The sequence below is a fragment of the Ammospiza caudacuta genome, chromosome 8 (genome assembly GCF_027887145.1).
Source record: "Ammospiza caudacuta isolate bAmmCau1 chromosome 8, bAmmCau1.pri, whole genome shotgun sequence".
Classification (NCBI taxonomy): Eukaryota; Metazoa; Chordata; class Aves; order Passeriformes; family Passerellidae; genus Ammospiza; species Ammospiza caudacuta.
The window spans coordinates 16,605,096-16,619,729 of record NC_080600.1 but is presented as its reverse complement, the minus strand read 5'-3'; the positions used below and the strand labels follow the sequence as shown (position 1 = coordinate 16,619,729).

Sequence of the window (14,634 nt, the reverse complement as noted above, 5' to 3'; positions counted from 1 at the left end):
CAGAAATGCCATCTTTTTCTTTTTGTGATCTAAAAATAAATAGCAGCTGCCTCAGCACATGAATCACTGGTTTTGTCTCTGCTTTTCTCCTCAAATGGATCCCACCTGTACCTGGGGAAATGACCCATAAGAAAGTGTCCTTTATCTCCCGCGGGTTTCACCACCTGACACTTGAATTCATCTGACCCATGTAAAAGAAGACTGCAGCTCTCAAAAGTACAAGATTGCAGTTTCCCAATCCGTTGTTCCTACAGTAAAAACTCACTTCCACCCACAAGTGCTTGGGCCTCTCATTTCCCTAGCTCCTGTGCAAGGTTTTTGAAATGCCTGCCGCATTTAGGGCTTATGGGGTCTACCATGATCGAGGGGAGAATAACTGCAGAGTAAATGCCTGGTTCTCACTGAACACCCACAACTTCCACTTAATGCAGTTTGTGGCTTTTCACTGTTCCAGCCATCCCTGCAGACCCATATTTCCAATAATCACACATGTAAACACAGAAGTCTTTATTCCACAGCCTTCTACTGCCAGTGGCTCCAGACAACAAAAATGAATCAGTACCACCATTGAGTGAAAGAGCATTTTACTTTAACCACAACCCTCAGAATATGTAGTGGTGGGGATGAACACTGTTCAATGTCAGGAGGCAGTAACTAGCGCAATGAAACAGGGAAGGTCATGCCAGCAAATCACTCCCTGCTGGATTCAGAGTTTGGCTCCTCTGACTCATGTCACACTCACACAAGTACAGAAGAAGTCAGAGGTCCTGGCTAACAATTGCATCATGCACATTGTGACATGTGGAGAGAGGATTTCTATCAATGCTCAGGAGGGAGAAGGTGAGGACTTGGCTTTCACACAGAGACATGCCAGTCCCCAGCTTCAACCAAGCACAAGGGCCAGGTACTGCTCCATTACAAAATATATACCTGGATTTCACTGAGGCCACTGACTGTGCCAGGGAAAACCCAAATACCATCTTAGCAACCGCAGAGGAGGAAGTTCCAACGGAGCAACCAGCAGCTTTCATCACCTCCTGAGCTCTCCCAAGGAACTAGCTTAAATGAGACACCCATTCTGCCCCAGGGAGCAGGTTTTGTAGATGCTGGCATGTAATTCACACAACAAAAGGGGCAGTCAGCTTGTCATAATTTCTAAGCTCTGAGAAACTGTGTGTGATCAGCTAACAGGAGCTGTAAGGAGCTCTAAATATACCACAAGAGTAATTTTTAGAAGATGTTGAACCTCTTATCACACACCATTCAAACACAACCATTTTAGGTGAGTATCAGTTACAGCTCCCAGGGAATGGCACAGCACAGATTTAACAACAAGCAAATGCTGGAAAAAAGCAAATGTACGAGCAATTCTCTCTTACAATTGGTAAAAATCAGTGCCCTAGTCTCTCCCTGATACTCAACAAATTCAGAAAGTACCTGTGGGTGGAGGCTCCCTCATGAAGACCCACCATGGATGCCTTAGAAGCAGAGCCCTCCACTCCCTGACGATTTCAGTGGCATGAATAAACATCCAGGCATGGTAGTGTGGGCTGCTGCCAGCCCAGGAAGGAAAAGGTCTCTGCAAGCCCCTTGATGAGTGCCAGGCGCTGGGGTCCTGCCTTGGGCACTCACCCAGTGCCACCCAAGGGCTCAGAGCAAAGGCTCCCAGCCCTGCAGCATTGCTGCCTGAGCTGTGTGGGCAGGGCTGGCAGCCTTGCTTGGGTTACACTGCAATCCACAACACCTGACACAGGAAGTGGGTCCTTTTCTCTTGTTCTTTGTTCGTACAGCCATTGACAGATAGAAGCAAGAAATGTGTGAATTTCTGCAGAAACTCGTCCTTTCATTACAGCCTTTTTAATTCTCTGAACAAGGTCACATTGCCAGATTAGCACAAACTAGATTCCCAATTTCCATGTCTTCCAGGTTGTGGTAATTAACTCCACTGCAAGTACAGCAGTGTTTGATATCCATACCTCAAATAAAAACATCCCTGTTACAGGGGAGGGAGGGGGTGGTGGCAGAAGTTGCCTAAGTTCCTATGCCACCTGCAGTTTCTGCCTGCACTGTCTCTTCCTGAGAGTGGTCAGTAAAAACAGACCCAGTTTTTATAGCCAAGCAATCCTCCTTTGGTGGGGAATCACCTACATTCATCCATCTTTCCTTCACGCCACCCCTCCTCCTCCCACTGCCTCCCCTCAATAGCACCAACTTTCCAGCTCAGTTCTGCAGTTCTGCCCAAGCACACACACGCAGGAGTAGCTACTTCTCCTCAAAAGATGACCATCTTCAAGAAACTAGTGACCCTACCTGATGATTTTTCAAATAACCTCTTCATAGGTGATAATCTTGCTGCTGCCCAAAACAGCTTTCAGAGAACAAACTCTTTGTATTCCACCTGGACATTATTAATTACTTTTCCAGTTGCAGAGGCTTTGGACCCAATGAACACCCTCTCAGGAGGAGCTGGCCTTCACACCCAGGTGACAAAATCCCTGCCAGCCTGGTAGAGAACAGTGACGTGAGCAGCACAGATGGGACTCAGGCTGTGATGGGTCTGCCCCAAAGACACAAACACAGAAGTGCCAGGTCCCACACAGCCACCCCAGGACAAAGTTAGCACAAAATACAGAGGAGTAACTCATAGGAACTGCATCTTGGTGAGGGACAGCGTTAGAGCCATGCAAAGCTCAGTCTAAATCAAGGGTGGGGGTGCCAGGTGGTTCGCCCCCCACACTGGCATGATTTGGATTATCATCTAAACTGGGGCAATGCAGAGGGAATGGGATTTGAGGCTGAGGAGAAGAAACAGTAAAGACTGAGATGACAGTGAGGCACAGAGAGGTAATGGAATTAGGACAGACAATCAAGGAGAGGGCTTCACTGAGCTGCCAGCCACACAAGAGAGGGAGCTGGGCATCTATTTTGCCTTTCAAACATCTTGACAAGCCTCCATTTGTCAAGTGACACTAAAAGTGGTTTTCTATGCACAGCACCTCAGTGTGCCAACCCTTGGCTGGGCTCAAAGCCCATGCTGCTGAGGTGGCCCTGGCACAAGGGTACCAGGCACAGTGACCCCACATGCTACTGGCTCTGTCTCCCACCACAACAAAACCCATCTCACCCTGCAAGCACAGCCAGCAGCTTGGCATCAGATCCATGGCTTTTGGCAATTTGTCACATCACTCAAAATAAAAGGTATCACAAGATTGCTTGAGATCCATCTCTGGCTTATTTTAGTCAAACTCAAGAACTCAGAAAGGTATCACTCAGGGCTTTTCATACCACCTTTCATTTTTTCTAATCTCTTCCTTTTGTGTCAAAGTTACTGTTGTTTTGCACATATATTTGATGGCTTGTCTCACCTCCTGTATACATACATGCATGTGTGTTTGCACACATACAAACCCACCCCAATGCAACTGAAGGAGTAATATTTAGACCTGAGTTTCAGAACTCTGTATTATAGTAAAAAAAAAAAAAGTTTATATCAAAGGAAGGCATGTCACAGTACTTGTTTTCTGGATGAACTTCAGTGACCCTCCATTTTTGGTCTGTCATACACTTGGGTGCACACTGACTGCAGGAAGGTCTTGTCCCTAAACCCACCATTGTGAAACACCTGTAGGAACAGAGCCCTGGTGCTGAAGGTAGAAGAGCAAAGTGAGAAAATTGGCAGAAACACCCATTTCTGCTCAGATGACTCTGGCCATCAGCTCTTTGCCCAGCAGCTAGATGGCTCCCTGGGTCTGCCTGGCATTGGGTATCACTGTGGAAAACAGTACAGACTCATACCAAGCACCTTCCATGCCAAATACCTGAGGAGAGCTTAGATCCACAGCAGCTAAATATTCATCAGCAGGAGGAACTACACAGCTTCTCACAGGCCCTTCCAGTCCTAGTCCTATTTTTTTACCCAAATAGGTGATAAAGGCTGGAGAAAAGAGAGCAAACTGTGTGTTCTCCCTGGAAGAACAGAAACTATTCATTGGCTTTGGTTCTGTGTGTGGCTGGGGAGTGAGTGTTGCTCCTCACAAGTCCCAGCACTGCAGGCAGGTGAGTGCAGGCCCATGTGGGTTCCTGAGCCTGGACAGATAAACACAGACTCTGCCTGATCTGAATGTCTGGACAATCATTCCTTGCCAGTCAGTGAAACACTCCTGGTGTGACATTGTTCAGTAAAACCCCAGCAATAACTGAGTAACAGGGGACAAAGTCTCTTCGTTTTGTCAGGCTACCCTGGGACTTCATGCCCTGCAGAAACTCACAGGACCATGAAGGAGATCATCAACAGCTGTGAACCCTGGTAATCTTTGCTCTGCTTAGTCCCTGCTATTGCCAGCAGTTGGCACTTGAAGATTTAAGATTGTCTGGGTGGCCTTCAAGCGTATTTCAAACGCACACAAATATTTAGCTTGTTCTAAATCCAACTCATGTCTCGGAATTTTCCTTGGCCAAGAAAACAGAGACCTTGTCAGAAACACCATTAGGGCTTCAAAAACTCCCAGGGAACAGCCAAGTACCTGGAGAGGTCATGCTGTACTTGTTGAGACCTCTCACTACATCCTCCCCAGAGCAATGCTCTGGCAGCATGGCTGAGGGCCAAGAATAACAGGATATTCCAGTTGATTAACTAGTACTCCTGATGGACTGGGATTACAGTCCTTTTACCCTAATACACAGTGTTGAAGCAGCTTGAGAAATTTCCATCACCAGATACAACTGACAAAATCCTCGGAGACTGTTGAAGAGCTCTGGCTCCTGCCTTTGGGCTTGGGCAAAACAAACAAAAAGTGCATTCACCACTTATGGAGGAGGTCTTTATCAACCCAATCAGTAGAGAACAGCACTCTGCTAGGTGTGCAGAAAGATCTGCCTATCCTACCTAATAATCACATGGTTTGGTTCCCTTGGTTTATAAAATACACTGATCAAAACAGCTTGGCATGTGAAGGACAACACTTACCTCCTTATCTCATAACTTAAGATCATTCAAAGGACTCTAAATCCCCTATCCAAGAAAAATCTTGCAACACCTCCACATACAGAAGAGCCCTGGAGCCTGTGCTGAGAGCCAGGAGCACAGGCTTTGCCCTGAATCCATCCCTGAAGCTGGCAGCCTCCACTGCACTCACCTCTGCATTCAGAGTACACAAAGGTCTGGGAACAAGCTGTGCTCCCATGTGGCTCCTCCAGACTCTTTCTCAGATTCTATAAAGAAAAACCTATCTACCTCTTCCCTCTTCTTTCCCTCTTCTTTTAAATTAACTGCTTCCAAGTAAGCAGGTTGGTATTTACAGGACTAAATGGGTGTTGACCTTGATGCCCTCTTCACCTTGTCTCCAGCACTCTCAGAAAGCCAGCTTTTTTATTAATTTTCTCCTTTTTGTCCTTCAGTTCATGTGTAAGAGACCAAGCTGATCTATGTGAAGTCACTATGTGAATCATTAGCACAGCCCTGCATTTCTTCATTTTTGTAAAATCTGCCACTCAATCGCACAATGACTGGCTCAGATTTTCTCCACCGTAGCTGAGCACATCTTGGCATAAGGCAGCAGATCCTTCAAAAGTAGCCAGGGCACAGTCTCTGAAGAGGTTTAAAACTTTGAAACACTGCTCTTAGTTCAAAAGTTTGAACTGCCTCAAAAAGCAAATGCAAACAATGTGGGGACTAGAAAGCAGGAAAGATATTTAGTCTCTCTAGAAAAAGAGCCTTTGGGGTAACCACACTCAAAATGCATTTATCTGGGTATGAGTATAATGAGGTGAGTTGATATGGAAAAACACAGCTCCAAGCTACACAAACCACTCCTGCCTACTGCTACTGCTGGACTATCACTGTCAGAAGATGACAGCAAATAACAAGAATTTGTTGCTAAGACACTATGGCTTATATTTAATCTATTTTTGACATTTCACAAATTACTTATGTCCACAGAGATATGCTGGGAAAAAGAGGGAGATATGGTATCAGGAGTTTTTTGGGATGAGAGGAAAGCCTAACTGACACTTAGAGTGAATAAAATGTATGTACACAGAATACAGCAGCTTTGTGGGGACTCATGAATCCATCATGCTCTCACTTGAGATCCAGATAGCACAAATTGTCATGCAAATCCTTTACCAGCAATAAATAATATGTGGCAGAAGAGATTGTTACCATTGTGCTAACTACATATAAGGTTCCCAAGATTCTGCTGTGCTGCTCTGTTGTCCACTCTGCAGCATGCCAAGGAAAAAAGCCATGGTTCATGGCTAACTGCAGGAAAAAAGACTGCTATGAAAAGACCCATATAAATGTCTCAAGATTTTATAATACTATGGAGTATCCATTCAAATACATTTCCATAGTGCACTATAATAATCCTTAAAATTAAGGCTGGGAATGGACCTAGTCCTTCCAAAGATCATCAGAAACTCTGTGTTTAAGGTGCTTTAGAATATCAATCACTATCTGACAAGTAGTTTTTGTTCAAAACTGATACCTTATAGTGATGATAAATCTGCCTCAGTTTAGGTGAGGGCAGGCAGTCTGTACGTGCATCTGTCAGAAATCTCCCTTTTATCTCTGCAAGTAGTCTTAAAGTGTTAATTTGGGGCTCTGCCACCCAAGTGAGGGGTCTGGGATGCTGCAGGTCTCCCAAGCAACTGAAGGGCATCATCCTGCAAAAGTGCCATTCCTGCATAGTTCTGCTGCATATAATCACATACACTAGAGCTAACATTGATCACAACCACATCATAAAATTGTGGAGGCCTCTCCCAAAGAGAGAACTGCATTAGCAATTTAATAATTGTATGCCTTCTGCACTTGACAGACTTCTCTTGATACAGCTAATCAGCATTCATTTAAATGCAGGATAATTAACAGATACCCTCATGGATGAGAGCTGAAACAAGCCCTGAAAATGTAACCACTTGATGTCTTGTGTCATGCACTGATAGTTGGAGTCCTAGTTAGACAGAACAGACAGACTTAAGACAGCAGGGGCAAAATCTTATCATAGGGAGCAAAAAAAGATTTAAAAACACATGCACATTTCAGAGCAGACTAGAATAAAAAATCTGAGTCTTTTGTCCTTCAGCAGAAGACCAAAACAGTAAACACCACTTTTATCTTCTTTTTCCCATGTTTTGTCTTTAAATAAGCAGGCATGTTGGGATATTAACTATCTGGATATTTACCATCAACATACAAGTACCTCTTGGTATTGTTTCTAGACTTTGTATGTGCTGACCCACCAAAGCACAAAGAGCCAAGAAAAATCTGCCTGCAGGCTGTCAAAGCATGTCTACATGAGAACAGTTAATCTGAATCACAGTCAACATACTCAAACTTGGTCTGACTTACTTGCCAGGCTCTTGGGACTCAGGCAGATCCCAACTTCTTTGCTTGAGTGAACACCTCCTGGCAGTCTGCGACAGTTTTTCCTCAGCAAGGAGAGTAGTTTTGCAGGCTACAACTTTTTTCCCCTCAAACATTGTCAAAACCTCATATAGCAGTCATTGAGTCAGTGGTTTGCTCATGTGACAGATGCTAAGAGTGCCTCAGTTACTGCAAAATGCTTGGTACAAGATCCCATGGGAGAGGCCAACAGAGTGGGCTGAAGAGCCCCAGGAGAGGTGGCAGCTGGCTCTGTCCTGTGCTGAGAAGGAGAGGAGCAGACCCAGCCTGGCTCTGCAGGACATCACCCACATGTACCTGACCTGAAAACCACCCAGCGCTCCACAGCGGCACTGAGGGCAGGGGTTGTGTCCCTGCTCTCAGGACTCATCAGCTCAAGGTCACAACTGCCCCAAGGAGGCTTCTCAGCTTCTGCCTTCCAGGCCCTGGTGCTCCCCTCTCTCCCAGCACAGGCAGGAGGAGCTCACTGCAGAAGCAGCCCCAGGAACCAGAGCGGAGGTGGCCCTGCCAGGCAGGAGGCAGAAGCACCAGCATCTGGGCAGAAACAAACACGAGCCCACACAACTACATAAAAGCCTCTGCTCTGGGAAAGTGGGAGTCATCTGCTTTAAAAACATGAAATACCTTATGAAAATTGATAATGACCTTCTGTGACAAGGGAGGGTCACACCAGAACAATTGCCTCAGCTGAACTGAGCAGCTTTGCGTGCCTCACAGGGTGAAATTAAGGGCTCCTAACACCATGGTCCCTGTGAGAGGGTTAACACAAAACTTCTTTCACTACCTTTGCATTCTACTGGCACTCAAATACAGAGAGAAAAACAGACAGAGCTGGTGCTGCATGGAAATAAAAGTGAAACTAAATTTAAACTATTCCTGCAATATTGCTGTGAGAGCATGATTATTCTGTCTAGGGTACTTAAGTTATGCCTCTCAGCATTACTGACTGTGAACCTGACAGTGTTCTACACAACACGGAACCAAAAGAGGAAGATGTGACATTTTATAAATAATAATGTCAGAGCTGACTGGTTAGACTGTTGCCAAGTTATAACATCCATTCTTTTAGTAACAATTTCACCTTCCAGCAAACAGTTTGTCCCTATAGTGGCTATTACTAATATGTAATTAAGTTTATATAAACTAAGGAAGAAACTGGCATACTATTTTGATTCACCTCTAAAAAGTACCCCAGGACATTTTTAAACACGACAAATGACCACAGTTGGGATTTATTTTATAAAATACACTTTAATCTTGCAGTCTGTAGCTATTTAATGATTTTGCCAGTAGCAATTTCTTATTGCATCTCCTCTTTTATTCAAAGCTTACCTACTGCAATGAGTCTTTATAAAGAAACACATTAATTAAATATGCCTTGGCTTCACTAGCTTAGGAAAAGACTATTAATCATTTCACAGCACAAGAACAACATAACACCTGCTATTGCCCCCGGGCACCTCACACAAACCGACTCCTGCCACGTGATGTAATTGCCTCCAACAGCCCTGAGCACACAGAGAGGCTTTCTCTCACCAGCCATTCACTCCCCTCACCTAAAGCAGCTGATGCATTTGTGAGATGTTATGGGGTATTTTTTCCTTTTCTTACAACCCCATAACAACATCTAGTGAAATGTATTTGTAATTCCACCCTGCCACTGGACACAGGGAGGACACCTATGGCTTGCGTGGGGCAGGGCTGTCGGTCCCTTCCCACCAAATCCTCCTGAGTGGCTCTCACCAGCACTGAGAGGACTCAGTGCTGAAGAGGAGATGCAGGTTTGTTATGGGCAGGGTCACTGAAAGACAGCATTTTTAAGGGAAAAAAAGAAAAAATATGACAGAACAATTACTGATGGTTTCATGTCACACACCTAAGACACAACTTCATTCCCAGTTTTCTAATGTCATCCCTGAATTGGACTTTAGTCAGAATCAAAAGATACTTCATGTGCATTTCATGGATGGTTGTCACAAACTCTGTTAATATTTTATTGTGTGAGAAAGGTACAAAAGAAGTTGTGGATTACAAATGAAACAAGTAAATTATTCCTTGACCTTAACTAGATTTTTTAAAAAGCTCTTTTAAGGAAGTTGACAATGTGTGCCAGGCAGCAATTATTTTCCATGGAAACTGTTTCTTTGATACCCTACTTGTACATTCAATAATCATAGGTCACCCTCAGAGATGCAAACTTCATACTTGACAAACATTTAAAAAATCAAAACATTTGGAGTGACTCTAAATGTTTTGACATTTATTTTATCTAACACAGCAAAAGGTATTCAGATTAATGTTCAGAACTGCCTAGTGTGCTTTGGGGGCAAAGCAGGTGACAAATCTAGCTACTAACCTCAATTGCTCTGTGTGGAATAGGTTATCCATTCAAGTCTGTAACTTTGAACTGGTTGACTTTTCTCTTCATGAGAGGTCTCATTAACTGAGCTGGCACTGACTCCATTCCTCACTTTTCCACTCTCTCATGGTGAATCAAGGTATGCAGGAACCACAGGTGCTCCAGGTCTTCTCTAACCCTTCTTTACCACTAATGGCCTCTCCCACATACTTCTGCCCTTCAGCCTCTCTCTTCCCAATTCCTTTTTCCTTCTCCAGGATCTACAATATTCCTCATGGTTTTTTCTTGACAGCCCCTCCTACCCCCTGTCCTTCCCAAAGAGATGCTCCAGTTCTCATTTTACAAAAGAGGTATTTGACACACAGTGACCTCAAACAGGTCACTTTCAGGGTGCATGGGGCAGAATAGACAAACAAACCCATGTTCCTGGTCATACAAACCATAAGCCATCTTTCCTCTTCTGTTCAAGGCTTAGGGAAATTCCCTTCACAGCTTCCAAATCAGAGGTGCAATAGATATATTTGATAAATATCAGTAAGTGGGGGTAATTGATACATCCCATTAAAAAAAGAACAATGTGTCTTCAGAATTAGTAAGATGTACAAACAGAGGAGCTAAAAGAACAAAGGTTTACTTATAAAGTTAATATGAGACAGGAGGTACTTTCTGTGCTTACCTTCAGCACTGTGATATTCCACGCAAAACTCTCAATGGCTTTGCTTAGTTTTCTTCCTTTCAAACCTTCTTTCGTCCCAAGGTTATGAAGCTCTTCATGGAACTCCATTCCTAAAAACACAGATTGCCACATCACTTAACGCACAATTGGTTTTCCCATGAAAATGTTGAGTGAGCATTTTCAGTCTTGCAGCTGGGACATCCTACAACCTCCTTCTGTGCTTCCCCCCTTCCTTTTCTTTTTATTACTCCATCCTGGGAGAACATGTTCCAGAATAAAGGTGCTATGTAAAGTTTTGGGGCTGTGCTTCCACTTGGTTTGTGGCTCTCCTTGCCAATGCTAGGGTTCCACACAGGCACTGGGCCCTGCACAGACACTCCTCCAGCAGTTCTGCCTGCAGCCTGCACTGCTGCCAATACTGTGACAAAAGGCTTGTCACTCTCCTTGAGTTGATGACTTTGCACCTTGAATGCTGTCTGGCACATGTGGAAGATACCTGCTCAGCACAGCAAATGCAGGCTTCAATGCACATCTCCTCATTAATCTTAATCAGTGATACAGAAAAGCCCTTGTACTCCACAATGATAAACTGCATCAGAAGCACATAAACTCTAATCACAGGATTCTGACTCCTCCAGCATGGAGAACTGAGACTTCAACCACAGCCCTGTTGCCTTTCATTGCTAGTTTCTGTGGCAAACATCTGCAGATCTGTTGCTGGATACAAAAATTTGGGAAATCTGGGAGTAAATTAAAAATCTTAAGGTATCCAATTAGCCCAGCCCACCAATTTTACAGGATCTGCACAGTGTATGCAACCAATCCTCTGAATCCGGTGCGGATTGAGAGACAAAATGGAAAAGAGCTGCTTGTGTTCCCTTAATTTGTACCTTACAAAGGCCAAACTGGTACTAAATAACTCCAAAGTATCTGAAGCCTATCCTGGCTGAACAGCCAAGCTCCATCTCCAGTTGTTTCATAGCTCTCCCTCCCTTAACACTTCAGGATAAATGTCACTCATGAATTTGAGCTTCCTTGAAATGCCATCATAGAAATGCCAATGGAGAGAACATCTGTACAGTGCAGATGCAGAGGCAGCTTGGCAGGTGGCTGAAGGAGAGTCCAAGGCAGGCTTGCACTCAGCACAGCTTGCCCAAAGCACTCCTGGAAGACTAACATTGGTTTTCCTTCCTATGCACCAACTCCAGGAGCTCAGTAACACTGAGGCTGTTCACCCTTAGACAATGCAAGATTTCTCTGTTGTTTATATTCCAAACCTTCACCAACTCACAGACTTTGCTTGTCAAGACTAACAGAGTTCCTCCAGTACATCCTTTGGAAAACTGTCTAAATAACTTCACCCCAAGCAAAATTTCCTTGCAGGTGTGCTTGACACCAACTGACTTACAAATCATTCAATTAGTAAAAGAAAAGCTTCAAATTACTTGCTTTGTCCTGGGAAAACATAAGGTGGCTAATGGATCTTAGCTGTAAGTGGACAGCCCTGCCTTCATGCAGCATCCTTTTAGTTATTCTTCCATCTGGACCTCACTTCTCCATCTGTAACTTGGATACAGCACTGCCCCAGAAAGAGGGAGCCACAAACATTGTGAGGCTGCAGGCAGCAGCACCAGCTAAAGCTTCTAGCAGAGTTAGTCCTCCAGGCTGCTGCTGACCCCTGTGCATTGGGCTGAGCCTGCACATTTAAAAAAAAACAACAATAAAAACCAGTCACACAAGCCCCAGTCTGGGAGAGCCAGCAGGACCCTGAGGCACACAGAACCCAGACCAAAACAGGCTATGAAGCAGAGGTCTGGTGGAACACATGTTCAAAGGAATCAGCACTGGGGTGAGGTAAAGGACAATGTCACAGGCAATTATACCTCTGACACCTCTTAATTTGGAGTGCTTCATCTCACCACATTTAAAGTGTTAGATAAAAATTTGCCTAGGTAACATTTGCAACAAACTAATTGGCAAATGAGCACGGGGAGGGATACCTCTTCTTAGTCCCTTCCTCTCTAAATCCCATGGCTTCAGAGAAGCACCTTATCTCTCCAGTTGCCTTCTCAATCAGAAATTTTAAGGCTAAAAGAGGAAACAAAAATGAAAATACAAGATGCAGCAGCAAACTGAACACACTTGAAATATTATTTTTTTTCCAGGGGGAAGGAAGGAGAGGGGAACTGCATGAAACTCTGGAAATCAGTGTGGTGGCATGGTACTGCATGGTATTTTCCATGCATATCTCCTGCTCACAAAGAGTCCAGTGCCCAGGCAAATGCCATGGGTTCTTCTTTCTGCACAGATCAAGCTCAGCAGAAAGATATTGCTGAGAGTCTGCATAGTTTAGTGCTAAGTATTACTCTTAAATTTTACCTTCTAGAGATGCTCCTGGTGCTGCATTTCCTTGTTACTGTCCCTCTCCTTAACCCCCTGCACACGATGAAGGCTTGGGCAGAGGAATTTTATGCTGCTTATGCAGATCCACAGAACCTAAGGCATGTCCCAGTGATGAGGCCCACAACCTCCAGCCAGACATGGCCACTTGCCTCTTGTCCCTTTGCTACCACAATGCCAGCATGGCTAAAGAGCAGAGACTGGGCTCCATCCAGCTCTTGCACCACATGAAATCAGTTAAATGCTACTGTTGAAACAGCTTCCAGTTTCTCCTAATTAAAAAGATGAATTAAAGTGTTAACTACAAGACAACAGTTTCATTCATTATTTACATTTAATAGAAGGAAAAGGCTGTAGCCTGCATCACTTGCGAAATTCAGAAATGCCTATCAGAAACAATAGTATTTATAACTGTTATAGTCCTGTGGGTACAGAAACCTCTTGCCTGCTCTGTTTTCAAAGGGAAAACTGAGCTAGAGAATGCACTCAGCAAAGGCACCATGCCTTCTCACCCCCCTCTTTTTAGTGCCTTTTTGGTTCATTTGACTAATTTAAATGCTGACAGACAGTTCAGAGCTGTAGAGCAGATGGAGAAATAGCTTCTAAGGTGAAAGCTGAGTATTTTTGTCTGATCCAACACCTGCATTGCTATTGGAAGATGAGCCTTCAGGAGGATAGAGCATGCCAGAGAAAGATCAAAATGCTCACTTACATCCAGGTGAAAAACGCTGCATTAGTCACAAACTGTAAGTAAATTATGGCACATTATTTCCCATCATCCACCCAAAACTGCTCCCTATAAATGGATTACCTGCTTTCTGGCACTGAACAATCTTGTCATGAGTGGTGTCTGCCGTCTCAATAAGAACCCTGCTCTCTTGAATCATCTGTCAAAAAAAAAAAAAAAAAAATCAGCATTACTAGGGTTTCCTGCAGCATCTACACAGAAAGTACAAAGGTTGAAACTGAAGAGGAGGTTTGCTCTGAGAGCAATATGATAAATATTGGATCCTTCTTTCCTATGGAGGCCTCCCAGATCTGTATCAAGCTAAGTATCAGATGCTCTGAAAATGTTTTGCTCCAAAAGTTCATGGACAGCTGTTCTACATCCGTGAGACACCACTGCAAACAATATGAAGGAAACACACGTGATTCCAGAAGAAAACAGATTTAGCAGACAAACTTCATTCTGTGTTCAACTAAGCCCTTTCTAGCTGGTGTTTTCTGAAAAGAGGAAGTAAGTATAGTCCTCAACACAGGTGGTTATTAAAAATGTTACCAAGTGTTGAATAGAGCTGATTTCCAGAGGTATCTAAGCCTGGGCTGGATTTTATTCTATGCAACAGTTCAGACACCTATAGTAGGTCTTGAGTTTGTCCTCTGAGAAACTGAGATTCAAATTCTATCCTATCCTCAATATTTCTGTTCAAATTTAACAGAAAAGACAACACAAAAAACCAAAACAAAACAAAAAAATCCACCTAAAGCCAAACAAACCAGAAGCAGCAGTTTCAACAAGCTTACTCACAAGTTTCAAGACACCTCCCTACTTAGACATCTTCCTAAAATAGCCCATTAACAGCAAACAAAGGAAGAGTCCATTACCTGACAAGTTTCCTGACCTTCCCTACCTGCAAATACTATTCTCCTTTGATGGTAACAAGCCTCCAAAACCTCTCAGAAGCCCAGGCAGACAAGAATATTGTTCCATGGTTCTGTTTTGTGAAATTGCAAAAGGTGGTACATACATCTGTTACGGAAGGCAAGAACATGCTGTTTAACAAACTGTGCCTG

The 14,634-nt window shown here is 43.9% G+C and overlaps 1 protein-coding gene across 1 annotated transcript in view; it reads right to left on the bottom strand.

The window, feature by feature from the left end:
- Positions 1 to 14,634, bottom strand: part of PLCL1 (phospholipase C like 1 (inactive)) — a 179,568-nt gene that overhangs the window by 11,744 nt on the left and 153,190 nt on the right. The window contains exons 4-5 of the mRNA XM_058809274.1: positions 13,652 to 13,727; positions 10,441 to 10,550 (exon numbers count right to left, since the gene is read on the bottom strand). Coding sequence (XP_058665257.1) covers positions 10,441 to 10,550; positions 13,652 to 13,727 — 186 coding nt within the window. The remainder of the gene's footprint in view (positions 1 to 10,440; positions 10,551 to 13,651; positions 13,728 to 14,634) is intronic.